This window comes from Lynx rufus, unplaced genomic scaffold (assembly GCF_022079265.1).
Source record: "Lynx rufus isolate CCGP_SWC_20201006 ecotype Redwood Valley unplaced genomic scaffold, mLynRuf1.p SCAF_16, whole genome shotgun sequence".
Lineage (NCBI taxonomy): Eukaryota > Metazoa > Chordata > Mammalia > Carnivora > Felidae > Lynx > Lynx rufus.
The window spans coordinates 47,550,338-47,577,866 of record NW_025814830.1 but is presented as its reverse complement, the minus strand read 5'-3'; the positions used below and the strand labels follow the sequence as shown (position 1 = coordinate 47,577,866).

The 27,529-nt window shown below is 43.4% G+C and overlaps 1 protein-coding gene across 1 annotated transcript in view; it reads left to right on the top strand.

The window, feature by feature from the left end:
- Positions 1-27,529, top strand: part of ADAMTS18 (ADAM metallopeptidase with thrombospondin type 1 motif 18) — a 139,139-nt gene that overhangs the window by 48,760 nt on the left and 62,850 nt on the right. The window contains exons 4-10 of the mRNA XM_047079265.1: positions 14,315-14,597; positions 16,970-17,163; positions 17,426-17,509; positions 19,655-19,814; positions 21,153-21,258; positions 23,664-23,801; positions 25,876-26,029. Coding sequence (XP_046935221.1) covers positions 14,315-14,597; positions 16,970-17,163; positions 17,426-17,509; positions 19,655-19,814; positions 21,153-21,258; positions 23,664-23,801; positions 25,876-26,029 — 1,119 coding nt within the window. The remainder of the gene's footprint in view (positions 1-14,314; positions 14,598-16,969; positions 17,164-17,425; positions 17,510-19,654; positions 19,815-21,152; positions 21,259-23,663; positions 23,802-25,875; positions 26,030-27,529) is intronic.

Below are 27,529 nucleotides of genomic sequence, written 5' to 3'. Positions count from 1 at the left end.
AACTAAGGGAGGTGTCTGGGAATAGAGCATTCTAGAAGCAGGACACAGTAATCACAATGGTCCGGGTGGGAGCTGGGCTGTCCTGTTGATGGAACATCGATGGAGCCAGTGTACCTAGAGTTTAATAACAAAGGAGTGAAGATGGTTTGAGAGGCGACTGGGGCTGGATTTGGACTGGACTGGACTGCAAAGCAGTTTGAAATCCATATTTCTTTGTTTGGCTCTCATCTTAGAGCACAAATGTGACCTGTTTTTTTTTTTAATTTTTATTTTTTTAACGTTTTATTTATTTTTGAGACAGGGAGAGACAGAGCATGAACAGGGGAGGGTCAGAGAGAGGGAGACACAGAATCTGAAACAGGCTCCAGGCTCTGAGCTGTCAGCACAGAGCCCGACGCGGGGCTCGAACTCACAGACCACGAGATCACGACCTGAGCCGAAGTCGGCCGCTTAACCGACTGAGCCACCCAGGCACCCCACATGTGACCTGTTTTAAGTGATGCTTTAGAAAAATGACTTTGGAGTGAGAGAGAGAGGGTAGGGCTTGCCAACAGAGAGACAAGACAGGAGGCCCCCGCTTTATTCTGGACCTGTGGCACTACATGACCAAACTGGAATGAGAAGACAGGGCAGGACAGCGTTGGGAGCTCAAGAGATCAAGCGTGTGTTGACATTTGTCAACATTGTTAACCACATAATGCCTCATTTGGTAAGACATCGTTAGAGAAAATGAGAATTGGAGGTTGGAAGCCCAAGTTTAACCTCTGAAACTGACATTAAAAAACATGACTTCGATGGATATGAGTTATGACTATTTCTTCTCAGACATGTAGCGTGCCCCTCCCTCCACAGGATGCTGACATGACATGTGAAGAAGGAAGACTGTTTATTAGCCGACATAGCGCCAAAGCCTGGAATGATCTAGGGGGAGAGGCTGGGGGCATGGTCCCATGCGAAGTTGGTGGAGAGTCTGGTTTCTATTAAATCCAGACCTGCTAGCTATCTCTGCTTGGTCCCTCACAATTAACCAACAGCCATTATGGTAGTCATGTGTTTTCCAAATGACATCCTTTCTTAAGCTTCCTTTGAAACTATCTGATTCTCAAGAAAAGGCTGGAGCACAGAGGATTATGTGACACAAGACTGTCGAATGGCTCCCTCCTTAGTCTTCCCTAGATGAGAAGGTCTTCATGACCAAACTGCTTGTAAGGGTCATGCAGCTTTGATATCTGTTCTTATTGTCAGGGCATGTTTTAGCTTTCTGAGGAGCTGGGAAGACGTGGTTTCCCTTTCTTATTATTCTGTGTATGTCCTTCCCAAAGATGACAGGCAGGACCTGCCGTAGTGGTTGCAAAGCAGAGTGTCCCAGGCCTGCCGTCAAAGCACTTGCAGTAAACTAGAAGGGAAGAAACCAGAGTTTGGCAGAAGGAAATCTTGAACGAGATCAGTGATGTCCAGGAAGGCTACATTCCAGAGGACAATTGAGCCAGTTCCCTCTAGATCCACGGAGAAGCTTTCTCGGTGACACTGTCGAACACCCCCCTCTTCGGTGTGAAAACGGGGAGGGGAAGTCAAAAGGACGACTCTGATTTTAGTGCCATTTGACCCCAGCCTTCACTTCTGGAGAGCTGAATCTATGAGTATTTCTCCATGTCCTTTGGATCCATCTTGATGGGAGGTTAGGACCTACCTTTTTTTTAAAAAAATTTTTTTTTTAACGTTTATTTATTTTTGAGACAGAGACAGAGCATGAACGGGGGAGGGGCAGAGAGAGAGGGAGACACAGAATCGGAAACAGGCTCCAGGCTCTGAGCCATCAGCCCAGAGCCTGACGCGGGGCTCGAACTCACGGACCGTGAGATCGTGACCTGGCTGAAGTCGGACGCTTAACCGACTGCGCCACCCAGGCGCCCCAGGTTAGGACCTACCTTAAGCCAGCTCAGAAGTATTTAGTTGTCAAGAGTCCCACCTTCAGAGTAAGTGGCATGGGCTGCCATCGTACTCCCCACAAAAGTCATAACCTCTCCGGAACCCTTGTTTTGTGTGGATTTTTTTTTTCAGCTTTATGGAGATATACTAGACAAATTCAGTTGTAAAATATTTAAAGCATATGATGTGATTTGATACACATACACCGTCCGTCCCCCTCTTCGGGTTAGTTAACGCGTCACCTCACATATGTATGTTCATTCATTTATGCATTCGTTTATTTTTGTGAAAACATTTGAGTTGTACTCTTAGTAAATGTCAGTTGAACAGTACAGCGTTTCTGGAACTTTTCCTGAATCCTAACTGGATGTGTGGTTAAGAGCGAGCAGAGGCTGTGTGGTCAGCCAGCCCCGAGATACAGAGAAGTTAATGGAAGTACCCATCAAACTGAGCTGTGCGACAGGTGGGATTTTGCAGATAGGATGCCTTGTAGACTGTCTGGTACATAGGAAGCAATGAATTATTCCTCTAGGTGGGACAATAAAGGAAAGGGGAGAGGAGGAGAAGGAGACATTCCCCAACCTCTGCTGATCATTATTAACCACTTGGATTAATTACTAAATGTTGAAACATAGATTCTTTCTAAGGCTGCTTATAAAAATTATGTGCGTTTATGAGCATTTGTGTATTTTTTTGAAATTAATACTAACATACATACAATAGGGTAAGCGTGTCAACCATTTTGGCATTAATACATTAAAAAAAAAAAAGACAAGCTTTTTGGAGGTCTCTACCCTTATGAGAATGGACACAGGCATAAATGGGAACCGAATGGGCTTATACATCCCAACCCAGTGTTGCACTGTGAATCCCTGTACTCTGGTCTCGTGAGATTTGGGCTGTTGAAGTCATTAAGTGTTTATTTCAACAGGCATATTTTTAATTAGCCACATGAATAGATTTCATCAATATGTTATTAACCTCTCTGAAGAGCCGCGAGAATGGCATCCTCTATACCAGTACAGACGGTTATAGTTGAAGTACTCGGAGGAAAGAGTCGATTCATCTTTGTGTCAGTAGCTTAAACCATTGCACATGGTCAAAGCCATGTTAGTTAATATTGTTTTGGAGCCAAATTTGTCTAGTGTAAGGGAAAGCAAAGGCTAGTTCTTTTTTTTTTTTTTTTTTTTTTTTTGCTATGATGTTAGTTTTGGGAGTGTGGATGCTGGCGGGGGTGGGGGGAGGGAGGGAGAAATCTCAGAGGAGGAAAAGGAAGTTCAGAAAGATCTACACATAGGGGAGGAAACAGAAGGCATGTGGTGGTGGGGGGGTGGAATTGGAAGTGGAAGATGTGGACTGGGTAAAGTGTGGACCTGATGTGGAGTCGTTCTAATTGTTGTAATCTTTGATTTTTGAGGTTTTTTTCCCCCTCTGGCTGTGACTGAGTCGGTTGTCTTGGAGGCTGCTTCCAAAAGTAGCAATTGAAATAGGCTTCTGTCGACTTTGTGAGGTGTGATAGCTTCGCCTTTCCAGTTGTGCTCTTAAATACGTCAGTTTAGGGATGTCAAAGGTCCCCCCCGATGGGGGCAGTGAAGTTTTAAGTGATATTTAGTGATCTGAACCCAGTTTGAAGAAACTGACACCCCCCCGGACCGTAGTTTTTGTACGTAAGGCCCGCTGGCTGATGAGCAAGGGCTCTTTCTGAGGCACGGGTGCCCATTCTGTATTGAAGGAATCCTTCCCTGAATTGCTAGCAGTGAGGAGGTCTCCTCCCAAAAGAAAAGTCTACTGGGCTCTACTTCCTGGAGTGTTTGAAGAAGTAGTCAAGGCACCCCAAGCCAGGAAAGAGAGGGGGGGAAAGCCAGGCAATCTGAAGAACTTCTGCAGAGAGATTTTTTTTTTTTTTTAGCTCTTCTTGCTAATTCATCCTTAGCATTACGACTCAGAAAGCCATAGAGACGGACAGGACGTGGAGTCTTCCCCTGCCTGGCAGAGGTCAGGCATCACCGGGAGAACTGGTCTTTGCTCAGTGATGCACCCGTGTGTACCAGAGGCAGGGGCTCAGGGCACATCTGGAGTGATCCGCTCAGGTGTTCGCTGAATGTGGCCAGCATGTAACTTGGGAACAGTAATCTGTGGTCATGGTGCATTCTGCCGTATTCTCCAGAAAGGCAACTTTGCTTTTTTTTTTTTCCTCCCAGTAGGGACATTCCATTTATTCTTGGGGCTAATCAAAGCATCCTTTTCCCCATGTTACTGTCTTTTTTTAATAGAGGGCCGCTGGATAAGAGATGGGGTGTTCACAGTGGACCGACACTGGGTTTCAACATTTTAACCCGTAAACGTGTAGATGAGAAGCAACCAGAAGTTCGAGTTGTCTGTTAAACCACCTCTGCCTGTGTAGATGCAGGTGGCAAAAAGTTCTAGTGGGGCCAAAGGGGTCATTGACGAGGAGCAGCCCGGTGGTTTTCTCTCCACCTGCCCTCTGTCTTTCCCGTCCCCATCGAAAGAAACCAACAAACAAGTCAAAACTAAAACGTAGAACCTTCGAGTTAAGCAACTCTCCAAGGTGAAAAAAATCCATGATTTCTCCTGTCTTTAAATATCTTCAGTTACATTTGCAAAAACGCCATTAATATGTCTCTTTGCCAGTCTTAAAGCCTTGTGTAGTCCTCCCATTATTGTCTCGATAAACAGAATACTTACGCCACCTCAGAATTTCAGGCCCAATTGAAGGGCAAAATTAGGATAACTATACTCTGTTCGAAAACGACATGACTTCTCTGCTTTGTTCCCTCAAATAACCACATGGAATAATGATAATAATAAACATGTACTACGTGTCTCTCTGTGCCAAAGCTGTTCTTAGCACTTCAAAAGTATTAGTTCCTCTAATCCTCTAAAAATCCTCTAAGGGAAGTGATATTATTATTCCCATTTTACAAAGCAGGGACTAGATCTGATTTGTGTCCGTATCTGAGAGGTCTGTCAACTTCTTCAGGAGTAAGAAAGGATAAACCAGTCTCTCACTTAACTGCCACAGAATCGAAAAAACTGTGACTCCTAGCTTCATGGTCTCCTCTCTCCCCAGGCTGTGAGCAGTTGGGGGATATTGATAGTATCTGATTAAATGTGCATTGTGAGCTGGCTTTACAGTTTTTTGGAGGGCGATTACTGTGTGTGTGAATCGGGAAAACCTAAATCCCCTTCTAAATCATATTTGTGTTGTGAATCTAGTTGATGGTAATATTGCTGTCAAAAAAAAAAAAAGGATGGGAAATGCCAGATTCTTGTTGACATGTATATTTTTGGGTTTTTTCTCCCCAAATGTAAGAGATTTCCCACTCCCTCTGACCATAATAGGGAATCCTGAATATACATTGTTTTTTCAAAAGGTACGTCCACATGTGGGGGCCTGTCTGAGTTGTCTGTTAAACCATCTCTGCCTGTGTAGATGCAGATGGCAAAAAGTTCTGCTTTGTTTTCTTGGAATTGTGTGCTTTGTAGAGCACAGAGGATGTTATCAGTGTCAGTATTCTTTTGCCGTAAGAATGTCAGATTTTGTCTCCTTAGCCTGATCGTTGGTCCAGATAGTCCCACTTCTTCTCATCGAGAACCCGGGTAAACAATTTTTCTGTCGTCTCAAGTCTCTGATTTCTTTTTTGAAAGTCACGACGGCTCTATGTTTTATGTTACTGTTTATGGAGCGGTTGACAATTTAGCACAGTGCCTGGTAAATATTCACTTATTTGATCAGTGAGAAAAATCCCAAGTTAGAGGTACGTTTATTCCTATTTTACAGGTTGGGGGTGGGGGGGGGTGGGGGGAAAGCAACCAGAAGTTCAGAGTGCTTATGCCCAGTTAGCAAGCAATAGAACTTCAAGTTTACCTCTGGTCTATTTCATTTTTACGTTGAGCATTTCCCTCCTACATGGTCTCTGTGCCATTCCATTTTATCTTGATTTTTGTCGCTTCTTCACAAAATTCCAAGATATTCTCATGCCAGTGGTTTTCCCCCATTAAAGACTTTCTCAGCGTTTCCTTATTGCCTAGTCCCTCGCTTCTCTGATGCTTGCTTTCTCTCCTCCTCCAACCCCTGGACGATGGACTCCTGTTTCATATTTGCTATGCTTCCTCAAGCTTTTCGCTTACTCTGAGCTGCGAGGTTTCCTCTTTGGGGGATCCTCATACATGTTGGGCAACCAATCGGTTATTTATTCTTTGGTGCTCTTGTTTGGACAAAATAATTTTTTAAAAACAAGAATGTGATGTCTTGACTGAGGTTACAATATTCTTTTGTTGTTGCCAAGGTGAGCGATGGGTTAAAAATTAAAAAGTGAAAATTAAACTGATTTTTGATAACCACAAATATATTTATCTTTGCCAGTAGTTTGTCCAGCCAGCCTCCTGGGGGGTCCTTTGTTATTCTATTGGTCTTTCCTAAAAAGAGAACGAGAATTTTGGTACTGCCCGTGGGGGTTGTCTTTTTATTACTACTTTACGGCCTTTCTTTAAGCTATATTGTGTCACATCACTAATCCATTGAATCAGTTTTTGACTCTTAGGTATAAGTGCCGGGGTACGAGTCACTTAGGACAAGGCCCTTGTCCTTTCTGGAATCTGCAGTCTCCCTTTTTCTGTTAAGTTTAAAGCCTTTGATAGAATTTAAAAACAGGACCTAGAGGGAGGGTGTTGTAGGGAGGGTGTTGTAAAAGGCAATTTCTTGACGTATGATTTATACCCTGCATGTGTCCTTTATGTATTATTTGGCCATTGAAATCCAAAATAGGAAATCGGGATGCCTGGGTGGCTCGGTCGGTTAAGTGGTTAAGCGTCTGTTTCTTGATCTCAGCTCAGGTCATGATCTCACGGCTCGTGAGTTCAAGCCCTGCATCAGGCTCTGTGCTGACAGCACGGAGCCTGCTTGGGATTCCCTCTCTCCCTCTCTCTCTGCCCCTCCCTCTCTCTGCCCCTCCCTCTCTCCTCTTCCCCTCTAAATAAAAAAATTAACCTAAAAAATGAGACAGGAAACAACTGCTAACAAAGCATATTATCTTACAGTATCTCCTTTGTCAAAGTGTAAAGTGGGAAACTGTGACCTGCGTAGGATATTGGCTCTTGGTCCGTAGCCACTGAATTGTTAAATTGAGCAGCTAAGTTATGTGACAGGGTTTCTAGGTCTTTGAAACTGGAAAAGGTTGACGCTTAATGTGGGAAGAGTATCCAGTCCAGAAGGGGGCGCACCTGGTTCTTTATCTCTGGCTTCCTCTGTCCTCTGAGGGAGAGGAGTCCCCTTGGGTGGGTAGCTGGGGGCAGCTGTCAGTGTTAGCACATCCGCCTCCCCACGGATGTGAGGCCTTTCCTGTCATTCTGGAGCTGAGCTTAGGGGACGCCTAAGCACGTCCTTGGGCTCCATCCTTCTGGTAGCACACTGCGTCTCTGCTCCCTCCTGTCCCTTCCCGGCTTCTTCCTCCTCAGATCCACCCAGACTTCCCCTGCCAGGAAAGGGATCTAGTCTCATGAAAATGCCTGTCCTCAGCAAGGCCTCCTATGACCTCCCCCCCACCCCCGCTCCTCACCCTTTGCCCTTGCCCTTATTTTCTCTCACAGAACCCCCTTTTGTCCCCCTCGTGCTTGGCACAAAGGAATATTTCATACCTGTTTGTGTTCTTGTTTGATCCCTCCCTCCTCCATTTAACCGGAAGCCACCGGAGGGCATCTCCCTCATCACTGTTGGAACCAGAACGTTGCAGTAAGTCAAGATTGCGTCCCACATTCCACACCTCAACGGAGGGCTCCTTTTGGAGGTGCTGGGTCTGTATTTTTAAACTATAAAATGTACTTATTTGGTCAGACTCCAATGTTTTCCATCAGATTAAACGCCAAAAAGAGTACGTTTCTTCCTTCATATCCAGCGCTGTGAAATTCTTGTTGTGTGTTGAAGAATTATTCTAGATTTTTGTCCTTGTCACTCTGAACTGAGAACTAAGAGGACTGTGTGGCCCCAGTGTGTTGGTCCAGATAATGGTTGACAATGCTTCGGTTTTCCTTTTTTTTTTTTTTTTTTTTAAATGCTTTCCCAGTGCAGGAGTTCGCACTGTGCGTTGGGTTTGCCTAAGGTGCTCAGGAAATGGGGAGAAGAGAGAAAAGGCCTCCAAACCGGTTGGCCCAGTTACGGCACTTAAGTGGCTTCAGTCGCTTTGATATTAGTTTAACCAGGTTAGGAAGTTAGTAAGGCAGGCGGGCTTTTGTGGGTAAATCACCCCTCCCCCCACCTTCAACTGTTCACTCTGTCTGCGGGGCACTGTAAATGGTGGCTTTGGTCTTCCTGTGCACGGAAGGCGTGGGGGCCCTGGGAGGCCAAGGTCCACCTCGGAGGGACCCAATCCTGCCTTTGCTTCCAGCTGAGATTTCCTCACAGGGTTTCAATAAAGCCTTGCGGTGACTGACTTGCTCCCAGGTCACTTCCCACGTCTGGTGTCCTCGGCTTCAGGGGGAAGGGGTGCTGGCGAATCCTCAGCATGGCCCCGGGTCGGAGTTCCTTGCCTTCGCTTAGGCCACAGACATTCCTCGCCTAATAAACAAGTGTTGATTGGCTGATAGCGTGTGACTCACAGCAGGGATGCCGGTGGGTGTGGCTCCTGCTGTCCCAGAGCGTACCTGCAACTTTTAGTGCACGGTGGCGGGGAGAGGGGGGCATTATGTTTGTTTCCATCCTTGTAGGTAGGCAGGAGCAAAGGAACTGTGGCCTCTGAGAATTTGGAAGTGGGAGAGGAACAGGGCCATGGGTGTGATTTCTTTGAGGGGAAGGGGACATAAGCACCAGCCAAGCAGGTCTTTGGGAGTAGGAGATGAGAGGTCAAAGAAAAAGTATGTGCAGGTGTGTGTGGGGAGGGCCCAAGACCCCACCTTAAATATCAAGGCCAGCTAAAGACAAAAGAAGATGTTGAGGGGGGCAGTTATGGGGCCTCTGCAGGCCTCGGGCAGTCAGCAGAGGCTCAGTTGTTGTGCAGATTGAAGTCCCCACCTTCTCCATTGAGAAGAGTTTGCAGTCCTGATTTCCTTTCTAAATGCAAACGTCTCTGACCAAAGGGTAACTTCTTCTTGGCTTTCAGAGCTTCTCCTAGGTGGGCTGATGGGTAAAAATAACCAGCTCAAGATAATCCTTGTGCCCAAGAGGCATGTTTGGGGCTAATTCTGTTCCCCTTCAAGTAAAAGAACACTGTAGCCTCAAAAAGTGAACTAAATGCCCTGTTGGGAAAGGTGAGAAGGGAGGGAGAGCTGCCCTGCTCCCTACGGGGCAGGGTTTGCAGGGCCTGTGGACCCAGAAACGAGATTTGGATTTGAGATCAATACCTGAGTGTATGGAATGAGTTGATTACATTGGACAAGGGCTCTTGCTGATGCCAGGGGACCATATTGGAGAGGAGGCAGGTGGCTTGGGGAGACTCAACAGAAAGTATCCAAATGAGCGACGGAAGAACCTACCAGCATGACCCTGGACTGGGTGGGGAAGGGCAGGTCACTCTGAGATCCAGCCTGAACTTAATGACGGACAGGATTCCTGGATTGTGGGATTTCACTTATCTGAATTTTTATCTTGCCAGTCGATTTCTCTTCTCCCTGGATCTCCACGAGAATATGAATGTGAACTATTCTACTGCCTGTGTGCCTCTGTTCTTTATGCCAGTGCCTAGAACATGGCTGCTAATTCGGTGCTCAGTGTGAGCTGACTGAGCCAAGGAAGGCATCTGTCCGTGTCCCAGTCCTAGATAATAAGTCAGTGCGGCTACAGTCCATAAGACAGTCTTTCAGAAGGCAACACCCTTCTGTAGGGGGAGGAAAATCAGGACCAAGCCACAGGTTCTGGGACTTCTTTTAGGAATGGGAAGCTGAACCCTAACATCGGGCTAACATCAGGCCCCGGGCACAGCCCATCTGGTGCCACCCCTCCACACACGCCTCTGTGCTCCCATAGTAATCTGCTCTCACCCCGACTCCCCCTTCGCATTTGGTACCATCCTTGAATTTTTAGGCGTCTGTTTCCCCAGCAAACCACATGCTGTGTTTGTGTATCTCTTGCACAGTCGTGTGGCTGGCACTTGCCTGGCACTTAGTGTGTGTTGGTTCAGTCATGCATCGTCCATCATCCTCCGTCATCAAGACGGCCGCACTCAAGCACGTATGATGGATTTCTGCAATGGCGATTCTAGGTCGCCTTGTAAGGTATCGGGCTGGGAAGGAATCTCCCCATTCTGCTCATGAAGAAGCTAAGGTCTAGGAGGACTGGTTCACAAAGTCTTTGGTGCCTTGGGATAGTCATCTGAGAGGTTACAGACAAAAGTTCTGATGCATGGGTCACAAGGGCAGAGAGTTGGTTTTTGATGATACGAGATCCTGCCTGGGAGTGAGGGAGTCCGCACGTACCTTTCGGATCCCTAGGTGTTTCCGATGTTGAGCAGAGTTCAAGAATTGCTGGCCGGTTCACAGACCGACAGATCACCAGGGGATCTAAATAAAATGCAGACTCTGATGCGGCAGATCTGGGGCAAGACCTGAGTCACGTCTCTCCTTTTGCTTTGTAAGCTTATTTATTTGGAGAGAGCGAGCACGCAGGGTAGGGGCAGAGAGAGAGAAAGAGAGAGAGAGAGGGACACGGAGAGAATCCCAAGCAGGTACAGCACTGTCAGCACAGAGCCTGCTGCGGGGCTTGATCTCACAAACTGGGAGGTCATGACCTGAGCCCAGATCAAGACTCAGATGCTTAAGCAGCTGAGCCACTGGGGGGGCCTCCTGAGTTGGCATCTCCAACAAGCTCCTGGGCAGACTGAAACTGCAGACCACTCTTGCTCTACCTGGCTCTGGGTGTCCAGGAACTTCTGAACCAAATGCAGGAAGAGAGAGGGTGGCGGTGCGGGAGGGAAGGCCCGGGTGCGCTCCGGCTAAAATACCTGGTGCCAAGAGACACGCTTTGTGCCGTGAACTTGGAAAGCAAAACGGTGGTTGGCTCCAGGGCTCCCAAACCGACCGGGTCTGGTCACTCACCACTGGCCAAATCCCGAGGCAGAGAGATGAATTGTGGGGAAATAAGAAAGGGGTTTATTTCAATGAGCCTAACACCAGGAAGACAGGAGACTCCTGTCTCAAAGACTGGCTCCAAAGTGCTGAAAATACTTCCAGCCTATATAAGGAAAATGTGGGCCAAAGGTCAGTGGGTACCTGCAGGGGGGCAGTGAAGGTCAAATCGATCCTGGTCTTGGAGTCAGTCACGCGGGGTCAGGGCAGTCCCTGTTGCTTGAGGAGGGCGTTTCAGTCCCCACGGGATTCTTTGCCCGCTGGGTCTGTTGCCTGAGCAAAGAGATAAGCTGGAAAGAGTTTCATCGATTAGAAAGGACAGACTGAGGTCAAAGCGGAGGTGGCTGAAATCCTCGTTGACTCTTTCCTCTCCATTTTAGCAGATTTGTCTGTGGATCACGCAGCCCCAGGCCCCTCCATGGGGATGACCATGAGCACCCTCGCTCCTCCGTCACCCACGCCAGCCTGTTACTTAGCGCTTGTGGAGCCATGATGGAAGGTCTCGGTTTTTCCGGCGCTTGATGTGGGCCCCTTGAGGTCGGGGCTGCTGTCAAACTGCCCCCCTCTGCCCAGTGTTGGCCGCCGCGTCCCCCACCTCGTAGAGGCAGAGGCTCTAGGATGTCACGGGGCGGGGCCCTGAGTCACAAATGTCAAGATTAGTAGTGAAGAGTCTGGAATAGTGGCTGAGGGCATTGCCTCTGAGAGTAGAGACCTCCCGGTGCCCCAAACTATGCCTCTTGGGCATAAGGATTATTTTAGGCTGATTGTTTGAAGAAACTACAGACATAAGAAACACTCTGTAAACTGAGCAGAAGTTGCCATTTTGTAAGCGACATTTACATCTGCAAGGGAAATCTCCATTTGTGGGGGTGTCTCCCTCTCCGCACCAGGAACATTGGTCTGGGTGACCAGACCTCTAGCAACTTGTCATGGAGAGGGCCAAGACTTCAATCTGCATCACGACCCTATCTTTTTTTTATTTCTGAGCTTCTCGTAACCTCGCATGACTGCCCTTCTCCCGCCCCCATCACCCCCTCAGCATCTTGTACCTTTAGCTAGAGACACTATTTACAAAGTGGTGTCTTGGGCCCTTTTGGGGAGTTAGTCACTTTTCCTGGGTAACTCCCATATATACGGAAGGTATACATGTTATTAAATGTCTGTTTTTCTCCTGTTAATCTTTTATTACAACGGTGATGGGGTTTTGGAAAGGTGCTGGGGTCCGGAGCCTGTGGCCAAGAAAGAATTCTTGAGAGTTTGGTGCAAAAAGGTCATTTTATTAAAGTGCAGGGACAGGACCCGTGGGCAGAAAGAGCTGCCCTGGGGTTGTGAGGAGTGACTGATGATATACTCCGCAGTTGGAGGAGATCAAGTCCAGAGGAAGTTCCTAAAGGGATTTTCATATGTTAAATTTAGAAGATTAATAAGATACTGGAGGCCTAGCTATTGTCAAGCTAAGGTTGTTTTTCCTCTAGTAAGCCATTAATATTATGACAGTAGGGGGTTCCTGGAGAAACCTTTTACTCTATATTTGCCTCAAGTATTTGTCAATGGGCTGCAGGTTATAAAGAAATTATTTTTTACCTGCCATTCTTTTTATTTTATTTTATTTTTTTGTTGTTTTAAATTTACATCCAAATTAGTTAGCCTATAGTGCAACAATGATTTCAGGAGTAGATTCCTTAGTGCCCCTTCCCCCATTTAGCCCATCCCCCCTCCCATAACCCCTCCCGTAATCCTCTGTTTGTTCTCTCCGTATTTATGAGTCTCTTCTGTTTTGTCCCCCTCCTGTTTTTATATTCTTTTTGTTTCCCTTCCCTTATGTTCATCTGTTTTGTCTCTTAAAGTCATCCTATGAGTGAAGTCCTATGATAGTTGTCTTTCTCTGACTAACTTCACTTAGCATAATACCCTCCAGTTCCACCCACATAGTTGCAAATGGCAAGATCTCATTCTTTTTGGTTGCCGAGTAATACTCCATTGTACGTATATACCACATCTTCTTTATCTATTCATCCATGGATGGACATTTGGGCTCTTTCCATACTTGGCTATTGTCGATAGTGCTGCTATAAACATGGGGGTGCAAGTGTCCCTTCGAAACTTCACACCTGTATCCCTTGGATAAATGCCTACTAGTGCAATTGCTGGGTCATAGGGTAGTTCTATTTTTAGTGTTTTGAGGAACCTCCATACTGTTTTCCACAGTGGCTGCACCAGTTTGCGTTCCCACCAACAATGCAAAAGAGATCCTCTCTCTCCGCATCCTCGCCAACATCTGTGGTTGCCTGAGTTGTTCACGTTAGCCATTCTGACAGGGGTGAGGTGGTATCTCGTGGTGGTTTTGATTTGTATTTCCCTGATGACGCGTGACGTTGAGCATTTTTTCATGTGTCGGTGGCCATCTGGATGTCTTCTTTGGAGAAGTGTCTATTCATGTCTTTGGCCCATTTCTTCACTGGACTATTTGTTTTGTGGGTGTTGAGTTTGATAAGTTCTTTCTAGATTTTGGATACTAACCCTTTATCTGATACGTCGTTTGCAAATATCTTCTCCCATTCTGAAGGTTGCCTTTTAGTTTAGCTGATTGTTCCCTTCGCTGTGCAGAAGCTTTTTATTTTGATAAGGTCCCAATAGTTCATTTTTGCTTTTGTTTCCCTTGCCTCCGGAGACATGTTGAGTATTTACCTGCCATTTCCTTCTTGCCTTTGTTCCCCACATCACTATGGAGGGGACGGTGATGTTAGGGCTCCAGGAAACTGAGTCTATAGGTTTCTGGAGATTAGGCTACTGATAAGGTTGCCTTTCTCTCATAATTTACTAAGGTATTTGTAAACACATGGAGACTCATGTCCTTCATGACTGTGATCTGTATCATTTAACCATTTGTTTTCTTTCCTTTCCTTTATTCTTGGACAGCTGGAAGTGTCCGAGGAATATCACACATATCCCACCTAGGGTCGGGGGAGAGGGGATTGTTAGCGTTTGCTCTGCCCTCAGATTGCCTTATGCTCTCTCATCAATGGGGTCTGACCCACGAACCTAGAAAAGTAACAGGAAAATTATTTTTCTGTCCCTATAAGGCCAGTGCTGGCTTTCCTACTTAACTGCTTTAGCCTCGGCTTCGTCCTCTCTAAAATGGGGGTAATAACATTGTAACTGCTAATGGTACATATAAAATAGATAAGTCATGTCAGTTGCTTAGTACAGTGCCCACACACAGGAAGTAGCCAATAAAGTTACTGAAAATCACCATGTAAAAAAAGAGATGCCTGGAATCATTAATGTTTTCTGTGTGTTTGGTTTTTAGTCAGGTCTAATAAGGACCCGAAAAAATGAATTCCTCATCTCCCCGTTACCTCAGCTGCTGGCCCAGGAACATAACTACAGTGCACCTGCAGGGCATCATCCTCACGTACTGTACAAAAGGACGGCTGAGGAGAAGGTCCAGCGTTGCCGTGGCTACCTAGGCTCCAGCGGGCATCATCCTGGTCACCCCCCGAATCACATGCCCCACACATCTCGGAGTCAAGAAAGAGAGCATCACCACCCAAGGTTGCAAAAGCAGCATTTTTGTGGGCGACGCAAGAAATGTATGTAAGGAAACTTTTTCTTACTCTGTTCTTATGTGGGCCCTCCATAGTCTTTCTTGAGTGCCATTGGGTATGTTGATTTTGCAGGTTAAAATGGGGCTACCCTAAGCATCCCCTGAAATTAGTCTTAGAGGTGGACCAGTATTCATCTGTGTCAGGCAAAAGCTGGGTGATCAGTTCTTAATTCTTCTAGATTAAACTAGGAAAGATTTTTGTTTTTTTAAGTTGAGTTTGAGAGAGAGAGAGTATAAGTGAGGGGGGGACAGACAGAGAACAGAGAGAGAGAATCCCAAGCAGGTTCTGCACTGCCAGTGAGGAGCCTGATGCAGGGCTTGAACCCATGAGCCGTGAGACCATGACCTGAGCCGAAATCAAGAGTTGGACGTTCAGTTGACTGAGCCACCCAGGTGCCCCACTAGGAAAGATCTTGATAAGTTTTTGTTTGTTTTTGTTTAGCATCTCCTACTTTTTAGTTATGGGTTCCCATATCATCTTAGTTTCTATGCTCATGAGAAAAGTAGCCAGTCTTCCAGTGATGATGTAGTTGGGTGTTTGTTCTTTTTGAGCTCTTGAAACATAGCTTCACGAGATATGAGAACATTGGCACCTCAGTAGGTGTGACAGTGAGATACAGCGACCCTTGGGCATGGTTTGTGACCTGGGCACAACCTTTTGCATTTTGTAGACAAGCGGTGTCTAATAGAAATACAATGTCAGCCCCAAAAGTAGTTTTAAATGTCCTAATGCCATGTTTAAAAAAAAAAAAATTGAAGATTGGTGGATGAATTTTAATAATGTATCTTATTTAACCCGATATATTACATAATATCTCAACATGTAATCAATATCAAGTTATTATCTGGTAATTTACATGATGTTTTGGAAATCTAGTATTTAACCCTTAGAGCACAGTTTCAATCTAGACAATAAGTTTTCCTCAGACATACTTAATCTGTATTTGGATTTCATAACATTTAAGGTTGGAAAAGTAGAGTTATATATTCAAGTTGTTCCAAACATACTTGTTTCTCCAGAACTGAATCAAGTGTTGCTTTCTTAATTTAAATTGAAATTCATTCAAATTCAAATTAAAAATTCAGTTTCACCAGTGGCGTCACACACATTTCCAAGGCTCAGTAGCCACGAGTCGCAGAGGAGTACTGAGTTGGATAGAGGAGTTGGATAGAAGTTGGATGGTTCCACCCAAGGAGAAGAGGAACTAGTAACCCTGAGCTATTGATGGGGAGCAACAGTGAAATATCATGTCTCTAGCATTTTAGTTGGTCTTTGGGGTTTGGGGTATTAACAGAAATATCCTTTTTAGGGCACACCTATTTGGCATGGATTTGAAATAATAGTGGTATTCCTAATAGTGGTGATATTCGTAGTGACACTGATACGTGTTTGATAGATATCAAAGCTAATTTTTAGAGCAGGCTTAGGACTGGTATTATGGATAGTATGTTCTTTTCATTGATGAGGAAACGGAGACTCAGGGTCACTTATCAAAGTGCCTGACCTGAGGTTTTATATCTAATTCTAAATAATTTGATCTTTTCATTCCGTGGAGAGCTGTTATGACCATTATAATGACGGTACCACTTGTTAAAGTATGAAAGTAACTCCATATTAGTATTACATTTTTAAATGTCCTGTTCCTTCCCAGCAACCCTTGGACTTGTCACTCTCCATTAACTAAAGGGATCATGTCTGCCCCACATCCTGAGACTTCCAGGTCTCTTCTCAAAGGCCATGGCCACCATAAAGGTGGTACCTGCACTTTACCTCTTACAAACTAGTTGATATCATTTTAAATTTCACCTCTGACTATGCTGTTTCCCCAATAAGTAACTCAATATTAGGTCAAGGAGTCCTTATTGACCCCTTAAAGTTTGTATTGATGAGACAGGGGTATTAGACGCAGATAATGTCCTATTGGACATATATTTCTAAATTTTATTTAGAAAGTATATGAGGTGTTAGGAATTCAGATGCAAAGGATAATGTCTACTTCTGCAGTGTTTTGTTAGTAAAATAAAATGAGCATTATCTGTTTTTAAAGACTCTTGATAAAATTGATTTTTCTTGATCTGTACCAACTAGATTTGTAGATTGTTTGGTTGTGTATTTTTTTTTTAACTCATTGAGTATTTTTGACTTATTGAATCCATCCATCCACCAACTTCTACTGAATGAACCTTTCTTCGCAAACTAAGGGCAAAGCCCCGGGACAAGCACCAAAGACATTATTTAGCAGATCAGTCAAGTGTTGGTTACCTAGACTCTCTCCTCCCCTTGTTGAGATTTCTGTCTATCTCATGCAGATGTTCTCTACTGATAATCCCTTCCAAATGCTCTTCTGTTCATTGTAGATGCCCCTAAGCCTCCCACGGAGGACACCTATCTCAGGTTTGATGAATACGGGAGTACAGGGCGACCCAGAAGATCAGCTGGAAAGTCACAAAAGGGCCTAAATGTGGAAACCCTTGTAGTAGCAGACAAGAAAATGGTGGAAAAACATGGCAAGGCAAATGTCACCACGTACATTCTCACAGTCATGAACATGGTAAGGGAGTTTGTCCGGACTCCAGCCATCCTGGTTCTCCAAATCAGGCTAAAAATCATAGAATGTCCTTGTGTGATTGAATAGCAGATATAGCTACATTATTATATTGAAAAAAAAAATGAGTTTTGAGGAAATTGGCTTCATGTGTATATATATTTGGTAAAACTGAAGCCTGTATACTTACGAACATGTCTGATTGATACAGAGTTTGGGAAATTTTCAGATTTTGTTTATTTTTGTTTGATTTCAATTGTTCCAACAGGTTTCTAGCCTATTTAAAGATGGGACCATTGGGAGTGATATAAACATTGTTGTGGTGAGCCTCCTTCTTCTGGAACAAGAACCTGTACGTGCCAAACTTCACTTATTTCTTAATTCATTCTGCCATTCAGAATATACTTATTGAATACCTACTATGTGCTGATCCAAGAACTAGTCACTAGAAATTCAAGCTGGAAAATATGCTGACCCTGCCCTCAAAGAACGTACAATCAAACAGGGTTGTGTACTTAACTAGAACATCACCAAATAATTACTTATCTGTAAATATATATGGTGTCTATGTATGTATACAATGACACGTACGTATGATTGAATATGCTTGTGTAATATCAATATTAAATTATATATAAAAATACAAATATTATGTAGGCTTCACAGGGAAGGTGCATTTGATAATAGCTTTAAGGGTTAGTTGGATTTTGGATCTTGGACATGCTAGGTAATTGCAGGTTGAGGTCAAAGCATATTTTGAAAATACACTGAGAGGGGCGCCTGGGTGGCTCAGTCGGTTAAACGTCCGACTTCAGCTCAGGTTACCATCTCGCGGTCCGTGAGTTCGAGCTTCGTGTCGGGCTCTGGGCTGACGGCTCAGAGCCTGGAGCCTGCTTCCGATTCTGTGTCTCCCTCTCTGTCTGCTCCTCCCCCGTTCATGCTCTGTCTCTCTCTGTCTCAAAAATAAATAAAACGTTAAAAAAAAATTAAAAAAAAAAAAAAGAAAAATACACTGAGAATAAGTCACCAGAAAATTCTTGCAGTAAACCTACTGTCTCCCCAGCACCATCTCCAGAGAATAAATAAGGAATATTTAGCTGCCCTTGAATTGATTACCTTGAGGTGCAGGACACAGGTATGGGGTAAATTATAAAACCAGACCATATAATAACGTGTTAATTGCATGGCTCCCACTGCTTTGTAGTGTTTCGATGCTGAAACTGTATTTTTCTGAGATGGGGATTACCACTCAAACCATTTTTTAAGTCCCCTGTGGCTTCTCCTCTTCATCTGTAACCCCAGTAATTAATGTACAAAGCAAGGAGTCGGAGACAAACGAAAATTAATCTAATGGTCCAGGTGTGTAGAGCTGCAGAGGTTAACAACCTGTCACATTGCTCTTGGAATTTTAGAAAGGTAGAAAGGAGGGTGTGTGTTGTTGAGAGACACTCGTGTCTTTAACCTACCACTTATACTTTGCCCAAGGACATTGAAGCCAGAGGCATCCTAATTCACAGATAATTAAAGACCTAGTCTAAAAACCCTCCACTTGACCCAAGTCAGTAGTTGTAAGGACAGATTTTGGTAAATAATTATGTTAAGGCTAGGTCCTGTCTTACCCCCTCAGAATCTTATAACTATTTGTTTCTACATCCGTTCACTGAGCTTTCATTTTATTGACTGATGGATGGATTGATTTTAATCTATGATGTGTCAAGCCCTTTGCTGGAAATGGTGACGTAGGCGTGAATAAGCTGTAGTCACTACCTTCCTCATGCTCTATTGAAGAGAGCGTTGAACTTTATCACCATTAACTTATAATTAGATTATAAGTTATAATCTAACTTATATAAAATATATATAATAATCTATATATATAAAATATATATATAATCTAACTGTTATAAAAAGCTATAACAGGGGCGCCTGGGTGGCGCAGTCGGTTAAGCGTCCGACTTCAGCCAGGTCACGATCTCGCGGTCCGTGAGTTCGAGCCCCGCGTCAGGCTCTGTGCTGACAGCTCAGAGCCTGGAGCCTGCTTCCGATTCTGTGTCTCCCTCTCTCTCTGCCCCTCCCCCGTTCATGCTCTGTCTCTCTCTGTCCCAAAAATAAATAAACGTTGAAAAAAAAAAAAAAATTAAAAAAAAAAATTAAAAAAAAAAAGCTATAACAGTTGTGTAAAGGTGATATTAGCATGAAATGAACCTAGAGATTCCTAACTGATGCCAGGTTATTTGATTTTTTTGTAGATAGAGAATTGGTCATAAAGTATACTACTAAAACTCTGTAGCGGCTTGAAATGTTGTGAGCATTTACCTGAATAGCTTTAGGGTTGTTTTTTTTTTAACTTGTCTCCAACCTTGGCTCAAGTATTTTCCTTTACTGACCTTTCTCCCCAGAAGCATGATGTTTCTGTGTTTGCCTGTACAAATGGAATGATTCAACGTTCTTGCCTCTGAGACACATTCATGCTCTGATTTGTGTGGGTTTCCCATAGGGAGGATTATTGATCAACCATCATGCAGACCAGTCTCTGAATAGTTTCTGTCAATGGCAGTCCGCCCTCACTGGAAAGAATGGCAAGAGGCATGACCATGCCATCCTCCTCACGGGATTTGACATTTGTTCCTGGAAGAATGAACCATGTGACACTCTAGGTATGGTATGAATGGATGCTTCACTCACACCTGCGAAAACAGTAAGGAAACTTTCTACTGGCTGGGTAGCCCTTAGGACCCTTAATAAGGAGACTTAATATTTAAATGGCGGACTATGTTCACTGTACCATCTGGTGAATGTTGTTCTATTCAACCGAAGTCAGGGTAGAATGGTGAGCTCGTTTCCTTTATTTGTTTTGTATTTTTCTTTATTAACTCTATTGATGACCATTGAGATAAATGGTTTAACTAGCCTAGTTGTGGTTTATTCTCTAAGCATCGTGACTGCAGAACTGGGTAGCTGAAGAGAATTTGACTGTTCTTCATGGTACGTAGCTCTGCCCCTAGTTAGCAGTCCATCCTTTAGAAGGTTACACATCCTTTAGAAAGGAACGCATCTTTTCTATATTTGCACTAGACACTGAGTAAGGACTCTATACTGCATTTTCTAGTATGTTCCATTGCATACAGTAGGGACTCCCCAGTTATTTTTGATGGATCAATGATCATCTAGATCATTGTGATGGTGGTGATGGTGATGATAGGCTGGGTTTCTCGCATCATCTCACGGACCTCATAGCAGCAAGGTGGGTGCAGTTGACCCACAAGTGTGCACGTAACACTAACTGGGTACATAGCCATGAGCCTGTTCTACTGCTTATGAGGACCCAGAACTGGGAAGAAAGACATTTAACACCACAGTGTGGTTCCAGATAGAATCAAGCACTGGCTGGAATGATTTTTTAGCTGTTGTTGGCAGGAAGTCGTTTTTGAAAACAGAAGCATTTTTCACATTATAGAGAACAGGAGAATAATGCACTTAATCCGTTGACGTTGTTCAGGCCTTTTTGTGCTACCTGCTTCAGAAAAAGACCAGGACGTATGTTGTCCTAGAAAATATACCTTGAGCTTTGATGCTAATGCCACTGTTAAGTGGATGTTTTGTATTGGGTTAGCTATGAGTTTAGTGGTTGCTCTGACCCAAATAACAAACTTAGATAAGGCATGTAAATGTTCAGTAGCTTACTATTCTATATATGAAACAGAAATGATAATATTCATACCTCACAGGGTTATGAGGAGGATCGATTGATGACAATATCTTTTAGAAGGAAGGAAAATGCTGAATACTGAATTTATCTATCTGGGCAGGACAGAGAGCCATATGCCTCTAGTTAGTTTCCTGCAAAAAAAATTTAAGTACATTAATCACTTAAACTAAAATTAATTACATTAATCAATTAAACTAAAACTGTGTAGAACACTTTGAAGCCATAAGACATCGGGTGTCTGTATATGGTCCCTTTGGACTAACATTTGAAAATGTTCTCTCTTTAGGGTTTGCCCCCATCAGTGGAATGTGCAGTAAGTACCGAAGTTGTACCATCAATGAGGACACAGGGCTTGGCCTGGCCTTCACCATTGCTCATGAGTCAGGGCACAAGTAAGTGACCCCTTGATTCACCACTTTATATGAGGACTGGTTGGGCAATTCATTGGCATTCCGCTAGAATGGCAGAATAGGTAGGATAAATCTAGGGTACAGCTTAGGCTAGTACTGGACCATGGGCGCCCGGGTGGATCAGTCAAAGGTCTGATTTTAGCTCAGGTCATGATCTTGCGGTTCGTGGCTTTGAGCCCCACATCAGGCTCTGTGCTGACAGCTCAGAGCCTGGAGCCTGCTTCAGATTTTGTGTCTTTCTCTTTGTCCCTCCCCTGCTTGAGCTCTCTGTCTCTCTCTCTCTCAAAAATAAACAAACATTAAAAAAATACAAGAATACAAAAAGAATTGTACCGGGCCGTAAGGAGAACTCAATAAAGGCCAGTCATTGTTGACGTGGCTCTTTTCAAACAACATTTCGTGGCTGCACAGAATTACATTGTGTGCATAAATGGACTAGTCCTCTAACGGCTCCTCTGGTCTTTTAGGAATTTCTTCCATGTTTTGCTGCAGTGAAGATACCTTTAGTTCATTACGCCAAGGAAATAATCATGGAGATACATACATTTCCAGACTGTAACAGCATGTTAATTGTTCAAAGACTTGTGATGCCCACACCGGATATTCTTGTAGTCGGTGTCACTGCATGTACTTAATATTCTTTTCGTTGGTGTTAGTAAATCTTTCTTTTGTGAGACTAGAGTTCGAAATGAGCAATGAGAAACCTAAGAGTCGTGAGCTGAATTTACAAGGCATCTGGTGCCAGTGCAGTTCTACAGAGAATTTTCAAACGTTGCTTGAACAGTAGCATCCACATTGGAATAAGCACACTGCTTTACAAGATGACTATTTCAAAGGACATGCTCTTTGGAGTTTGAGTTTAGGAGTGTTTGCGTGTGTGTCTCATATTCACCATTTATATTGAGTGCTCATTTTCAGAGCATTGATTAATTTCTGACTTAAAAATAAAAGCAGGGGCACCTAGGTAGCTTAGTTGGTTAAGCGTCTGATTTTGGCTCAGGTCGTGATCTCTCGGTCTGTGAGTTACAGCCCCGTGTCAGGCTCTGTACTGATAGCCCAGAGCCTGGAGCCTGCTTGGAATTCTGGTTCTCCTTCTCTCTCTTCCCCTTCTCCACTTGTGCTCGGTCTCTCTCTCAAAATAATAAATATTAAAAAAATTTTTTTTAATGTTTATTTATTTTTGAGACAGAGAGCATGAACGAGGGAGGGTCAGAGAGAGGGAGATACAGAATCTGAAGCAGGCTCCAGGCTCCGAACTGTCAGCACAGAGCCCGATGCGGGGCTCGAACTTATGGACTGTGAGATCAGGACCTGAGCCGAAGCTGATGCTCAACCGACTGAGCCACCCAGGTGCCCCCCCCCCCGCCAAAATCTTTTTTAATTAAAGCAAAAATTACCTACTTCACGGCTCTACTTTATATTCAAATATTTTGGTGCTAGTGTCTCCTATGAGCATATTATCTTGAAAATTTGAATCCTGACCGTTACCATTACCCAATGGCTTCCCAACATTTTATGTATGTGTGCAACCACGTTCTTCGCAAGATATGAATGAACCCATTTTACTGTGAACAGAGGTGCAAAAATGCCTGGTAGGCGCAAGTCCCCTTTGTACAGAGCAGGAAATAAATAGGAATGTCAAACATAGGTCTGAATTTGTTTCTGCTCCTATCTCCTCCTGACCCTGAACTTCCTTACCACAGTTTCACAATTGGTGGCAAGAAAACAATTTGGTGTTGGAAATAAAAGAATTGGATTCTCCCATCATTTTAGTTTAGCTTCGACATCTTGACCAAAAGTTTCTCGTCCTTACACGAAAGCAGACATACCGTTCTTTGGTTTTGTGGCCAAGGCACAATAGAACAAAGCCCTTAGCATTCTTTAGACTTTGCTACATGAACTTTACAGCACTGCAGTTAACATTGGTTTGAACCGCGTACAGGTCTACTTAGATGTGGACTCTTGTCAATAAATATAGTACAGTACTGTAAATATATTTTCCTTATGACTTTTTTTAGTAACATTTTCTTTTCTCTTGATTGTAAGACTACAGTATATCATACTTCTACTATACAAAACATGCGTTAATTGGCCTTAAGTTATTGATAAGGCTTCCAGTCAGCGGTACACTCTTAGTAGGTAAGTTTGGGGGCAGGTGGAAGTTACACTGGAATTTTCAGTTGAGGTGGGGAGGGTCAGTGCCCTTAACCCCTCTGTTGTTCAAAGGTCAATGATACATAGTAACTCATTTTGGTTTTTTCTTGCAGAAGAAAGATAATTCTTTCTCTCACTTGGGTTCATTGGATGTCAATGCATCTTCTCTTGATTGTAATTTGGAAAATGGGTCACAGAAAGCTTTTTGTTTTTGTTTCCTCCATTTGTTTCAGCTTCGGCATGATTCACGATGGGGAAGGCAATCCCTGTAGGAAGGCTGAAGGCAATATCATGTCTCCCACACTGACAGGAAACAATGGGGTGTTTTCCTGGTCTTCGTGCAGCCGGCAGTATCTCAAGAAATTCCTTAGGTAAGACAAAGTAAAGCCAGGGGTCTTCCCCAGGTTGGAGTGGTGACAGAAAACAGCGCTCAACAGATGTTTAAAATAAATACTCTGGGGACGATGATGATGGTGGTCGTGGTGGTGGTGATATGGTCATCATTATTGCTGTTGAAAAAATACATTGAAGGTCTAATTCTGTGCTAAGTGCTCTGCACATGTTGCCTTATTCAGTCCTCATAGCAATCCTGCTAGGATCCTCATTCTCCAGTTAAGGAAATGGAGTCCTAGAGAGGCTAATTGTGTTGTTTAACATCCTATAGCTGGTGAGGTGTGGACGTAAAACACACACCGAGGTCTGCTCTGATTCTAAGATCTATGCTTATAACTATCTCCCCTTTATGACCTCCAGAGGTTGCTAGATACACATTTTACTGTGACTAATTATTTTAATGTGATCAGTTTGATCATAATAGTATTACACGTGTTAAAGCGGTGTGCATGTTTTACAATGAGTGGAATATTGGCTTGCTTAGCTATTTTGCTTGAAATGGCCATGAGCTAGCTGTATGTCCAAAAGCCATCCAGAGGAGGCAATAGTCATATAAAATCTCTTTGATAATTCAAAACTCCTACATGGCATTAGTAAAATGGGAGTTAGGAAGGTATCACTATGTGATTCATATTACATGACCCAAAGGTGGAACTCTTTGAAGTTTCCTTTAATTTTGTTCAGCAATAATATATATATTATTTGATATATATATATATATATATATATTTGACCTTTGTAATTAGGATCGCCTTCTAGTTGTTGTTACATATCTCATCATGCTATGTTGACTCACAAGAACACTCAGGTTCTAATCCCATTTCCCTTTGACCAAATGTTAGGGAAACGAACAGGTTCTTTGGGAATTGATAATACTGATACTCTTTTTTTAAACCTATACTATTACACACTATTTGCAAGTGTTTATGGAATTTGTGATACACAACAGGCAAAGCTGATTAAATGTAAAGATGTCTAGCCAAACGACGTCCTAAAGAACAGGAAAAATTTGACAAGCCTTTTGCCAATGATAAGTTTTATCAAATGGAAGATTTTCTTATTAGTTTTAAGTTTATAATTTGGGCCTTCAAATTATCTTTTCTCTCATGGGAGAGTGGAATCAATGAATATTAATCAAGGCCAACTTAATACAGATTGAATTTCTGTCATTCATATGATATCGTTAAATGTTGGTGATGATGATGATAACAGCTGACTCGAAATGCTTACTCTGCCGGGTTAAGCACATTGTCGTCAGTAATGGTGTATGTCACAGTTGCTCTTCGGTCTCATGGTTGACTTGGATTCCCATCTGTCCGCCTCCAAAGTCATACTGAACCACCATGCTGTTTGACATCATAGTTTAACGATATCATAGTTTAACCACTTAAGTTGAGTGGCGGAAAGGTGTTTTTTTAACAATATCCATGCCATCAAGATTGATTTTTTTTTTTTACACATCCCAGTTGAGCACACTTGGGGGAATTGTTCTGCGTAGTGCCCCAATTCTTTCTCACGATGCTTACAAAAACCTTGTAAAGATTATTTGAGGTAAAGTATGTCTTGACCACTGCCCCATTATTTTTATATATATATATAATTATATATATATAAAACAACACAGCGTGACATTCAACTCCGTGAAAATAGATACTGTCTCTGTCTAGTTTATTCTGTACCTTTAGCGTTTAACCTAATGTTCACCACACAGTAGGCACCCAATAAAAACTTGTTGAATGTTGTTGAATGAGATTGTTGGGGAGAGTTTTCAAATATATGCATCTTTGCCATCTAGCAGGCCAAATCAAATCACTTGGACAGCTATAATTCCTTTACCAGGTGAAACCTTCCATAGCTGTGTAAATTCCATCTTAGACAGGACAGGACTCACACCCTGGAAAAAATAAACATTTTAACTTTAAGTATGACCTATATGTTTAGCCATGTTCTATGTTTCTTTGCATGAATGCATTGAGAGGTGTACTGTTTTTTGTGGAAAGATCACAGGTAAACACAGGAGTTAACAAGGATTTTTTTTTTTTTTTCCTGCAGCACACCTCAGGCTGGGTGCCTGGTGGACGAGCCCAAGCAAACAGGACAGTATAAATATCCAGACAAACTACCAGGACAGATTTATGATGCCGACACACAGTGCAAGTGGCAATTTGGAGCAAAAGCCAAGTTATGTAGCCTTGGTTTTGTGAAGGTATGTTTGCTTGTGATTTCAACCTCACGTTAAGATTCTGCAATGTGTCTGTGCCCCTACCAGAAGTATAAACATTTGGTTTGCGAGGCCAAGGGTTAGAGTCTGGGTTATCTCTAAAATGTCAGCTTCTTGGCATGATAATTAAGTGGCAGTTTTACTGTCGATGAATTGTCCAGGCTTATCCCCTGTAGACCATGCCTGGTTTAAATACCTTCTGACTGCATCCTGGGAAGAAAATTACTCCTGTGCAGATGAGGGTTTTATCACAAGTAGTAAATCTGGGTACAGTAGCGTTTACCTACCTCTTATCATTCTGTTTCTTATTGCTGTGTTCATTTCCCTTAAATGTGATACATTTAAAATCATCACCACCTCAAAATAGATACATATGCCTCTATGGAATATGAAAACTGTTAGCAGCCAACTTTTTCGCGTGTTAGGTCTTCCCTTCCACATGACGAGAAACATAGATGGGAAAACCCAAAGTCCAGGATTTAGAAATGGGAGACACATTGGAACACTTGCTCAGGAACTCTAGCACTGACAATCTCAACATCAATACAAAGTAGAATCAGTTTTAAGGTTTTTCCCCTAGTATCCAAAGAGAAGCATGGAGGGGCACCTGAGTGGCTCAGTCGGTTAAGCTGCAGCCTCTTGATTTCAGCTCAGGTCATGATCTCGTGATTCGTGCCATCGAGCCCCACATAGGGCTCCATGCTGACAGCTCACAGAGCCTGCTTCTTATTCTCTCTCTCCCTCTCTCTCTGCCCCTCCCATGCTCACACTTACTTGTCACAGACTGTGAGTCTGGAGTTCTCTCTTGTCCAGCAAGAGAGCAGGTGCAGAATTGAATACGGGAGAGGCTAATGTCTGGGAGGAGACAAGAGCCCCAAGCAGGGGTTTCATGTCCATGGTTATTGAGCTCACAAGATATTACCTTCATCATGAATGTGAAGAAAACAAGATCTTACACACGTGAAATGTTGAGAAAACAATCAGACAGTAATCATTAGCTTGTGTAAGAAGCGAAGGGTCTGGGAGACCAGTGAGTTTGTGATCAAGGTACATTGGCACCAGATGGAAAGTAATTTCCTGCAGGTGATATGACAAGTTACTCGTCATCCCATTACAATATCTCGCTAGGTAATCTCGGGCATTTTTGCCCTGTGGTGGTGGCTTTCTGCCCTGAGCTTTTTTCTAACTTATTTATGTAAGTGGAATCTATTTCCCCATACTTGCTCTCTCTCAAAACGAATAAATAAACTTAAAAAATTCTTAAAAAAAAAGAAAGAACAGACAGAAGCATGGAAATCCTAGGTATCTGGAAATAGGGAAATGACAAAGATTTATAGCTCCTTTTCCGTGCCGTCTTCCTATCCCCCGCCCTTTCCATCCCTCCTCTTTTCTTCTCCCTCTTCTGTGGCCACCATCCCTTCCAGCAATTGCCTCCGGAGCCTCTGCTCCACATATGGCATTCTACTTTGAGACTTCTTTTATTTT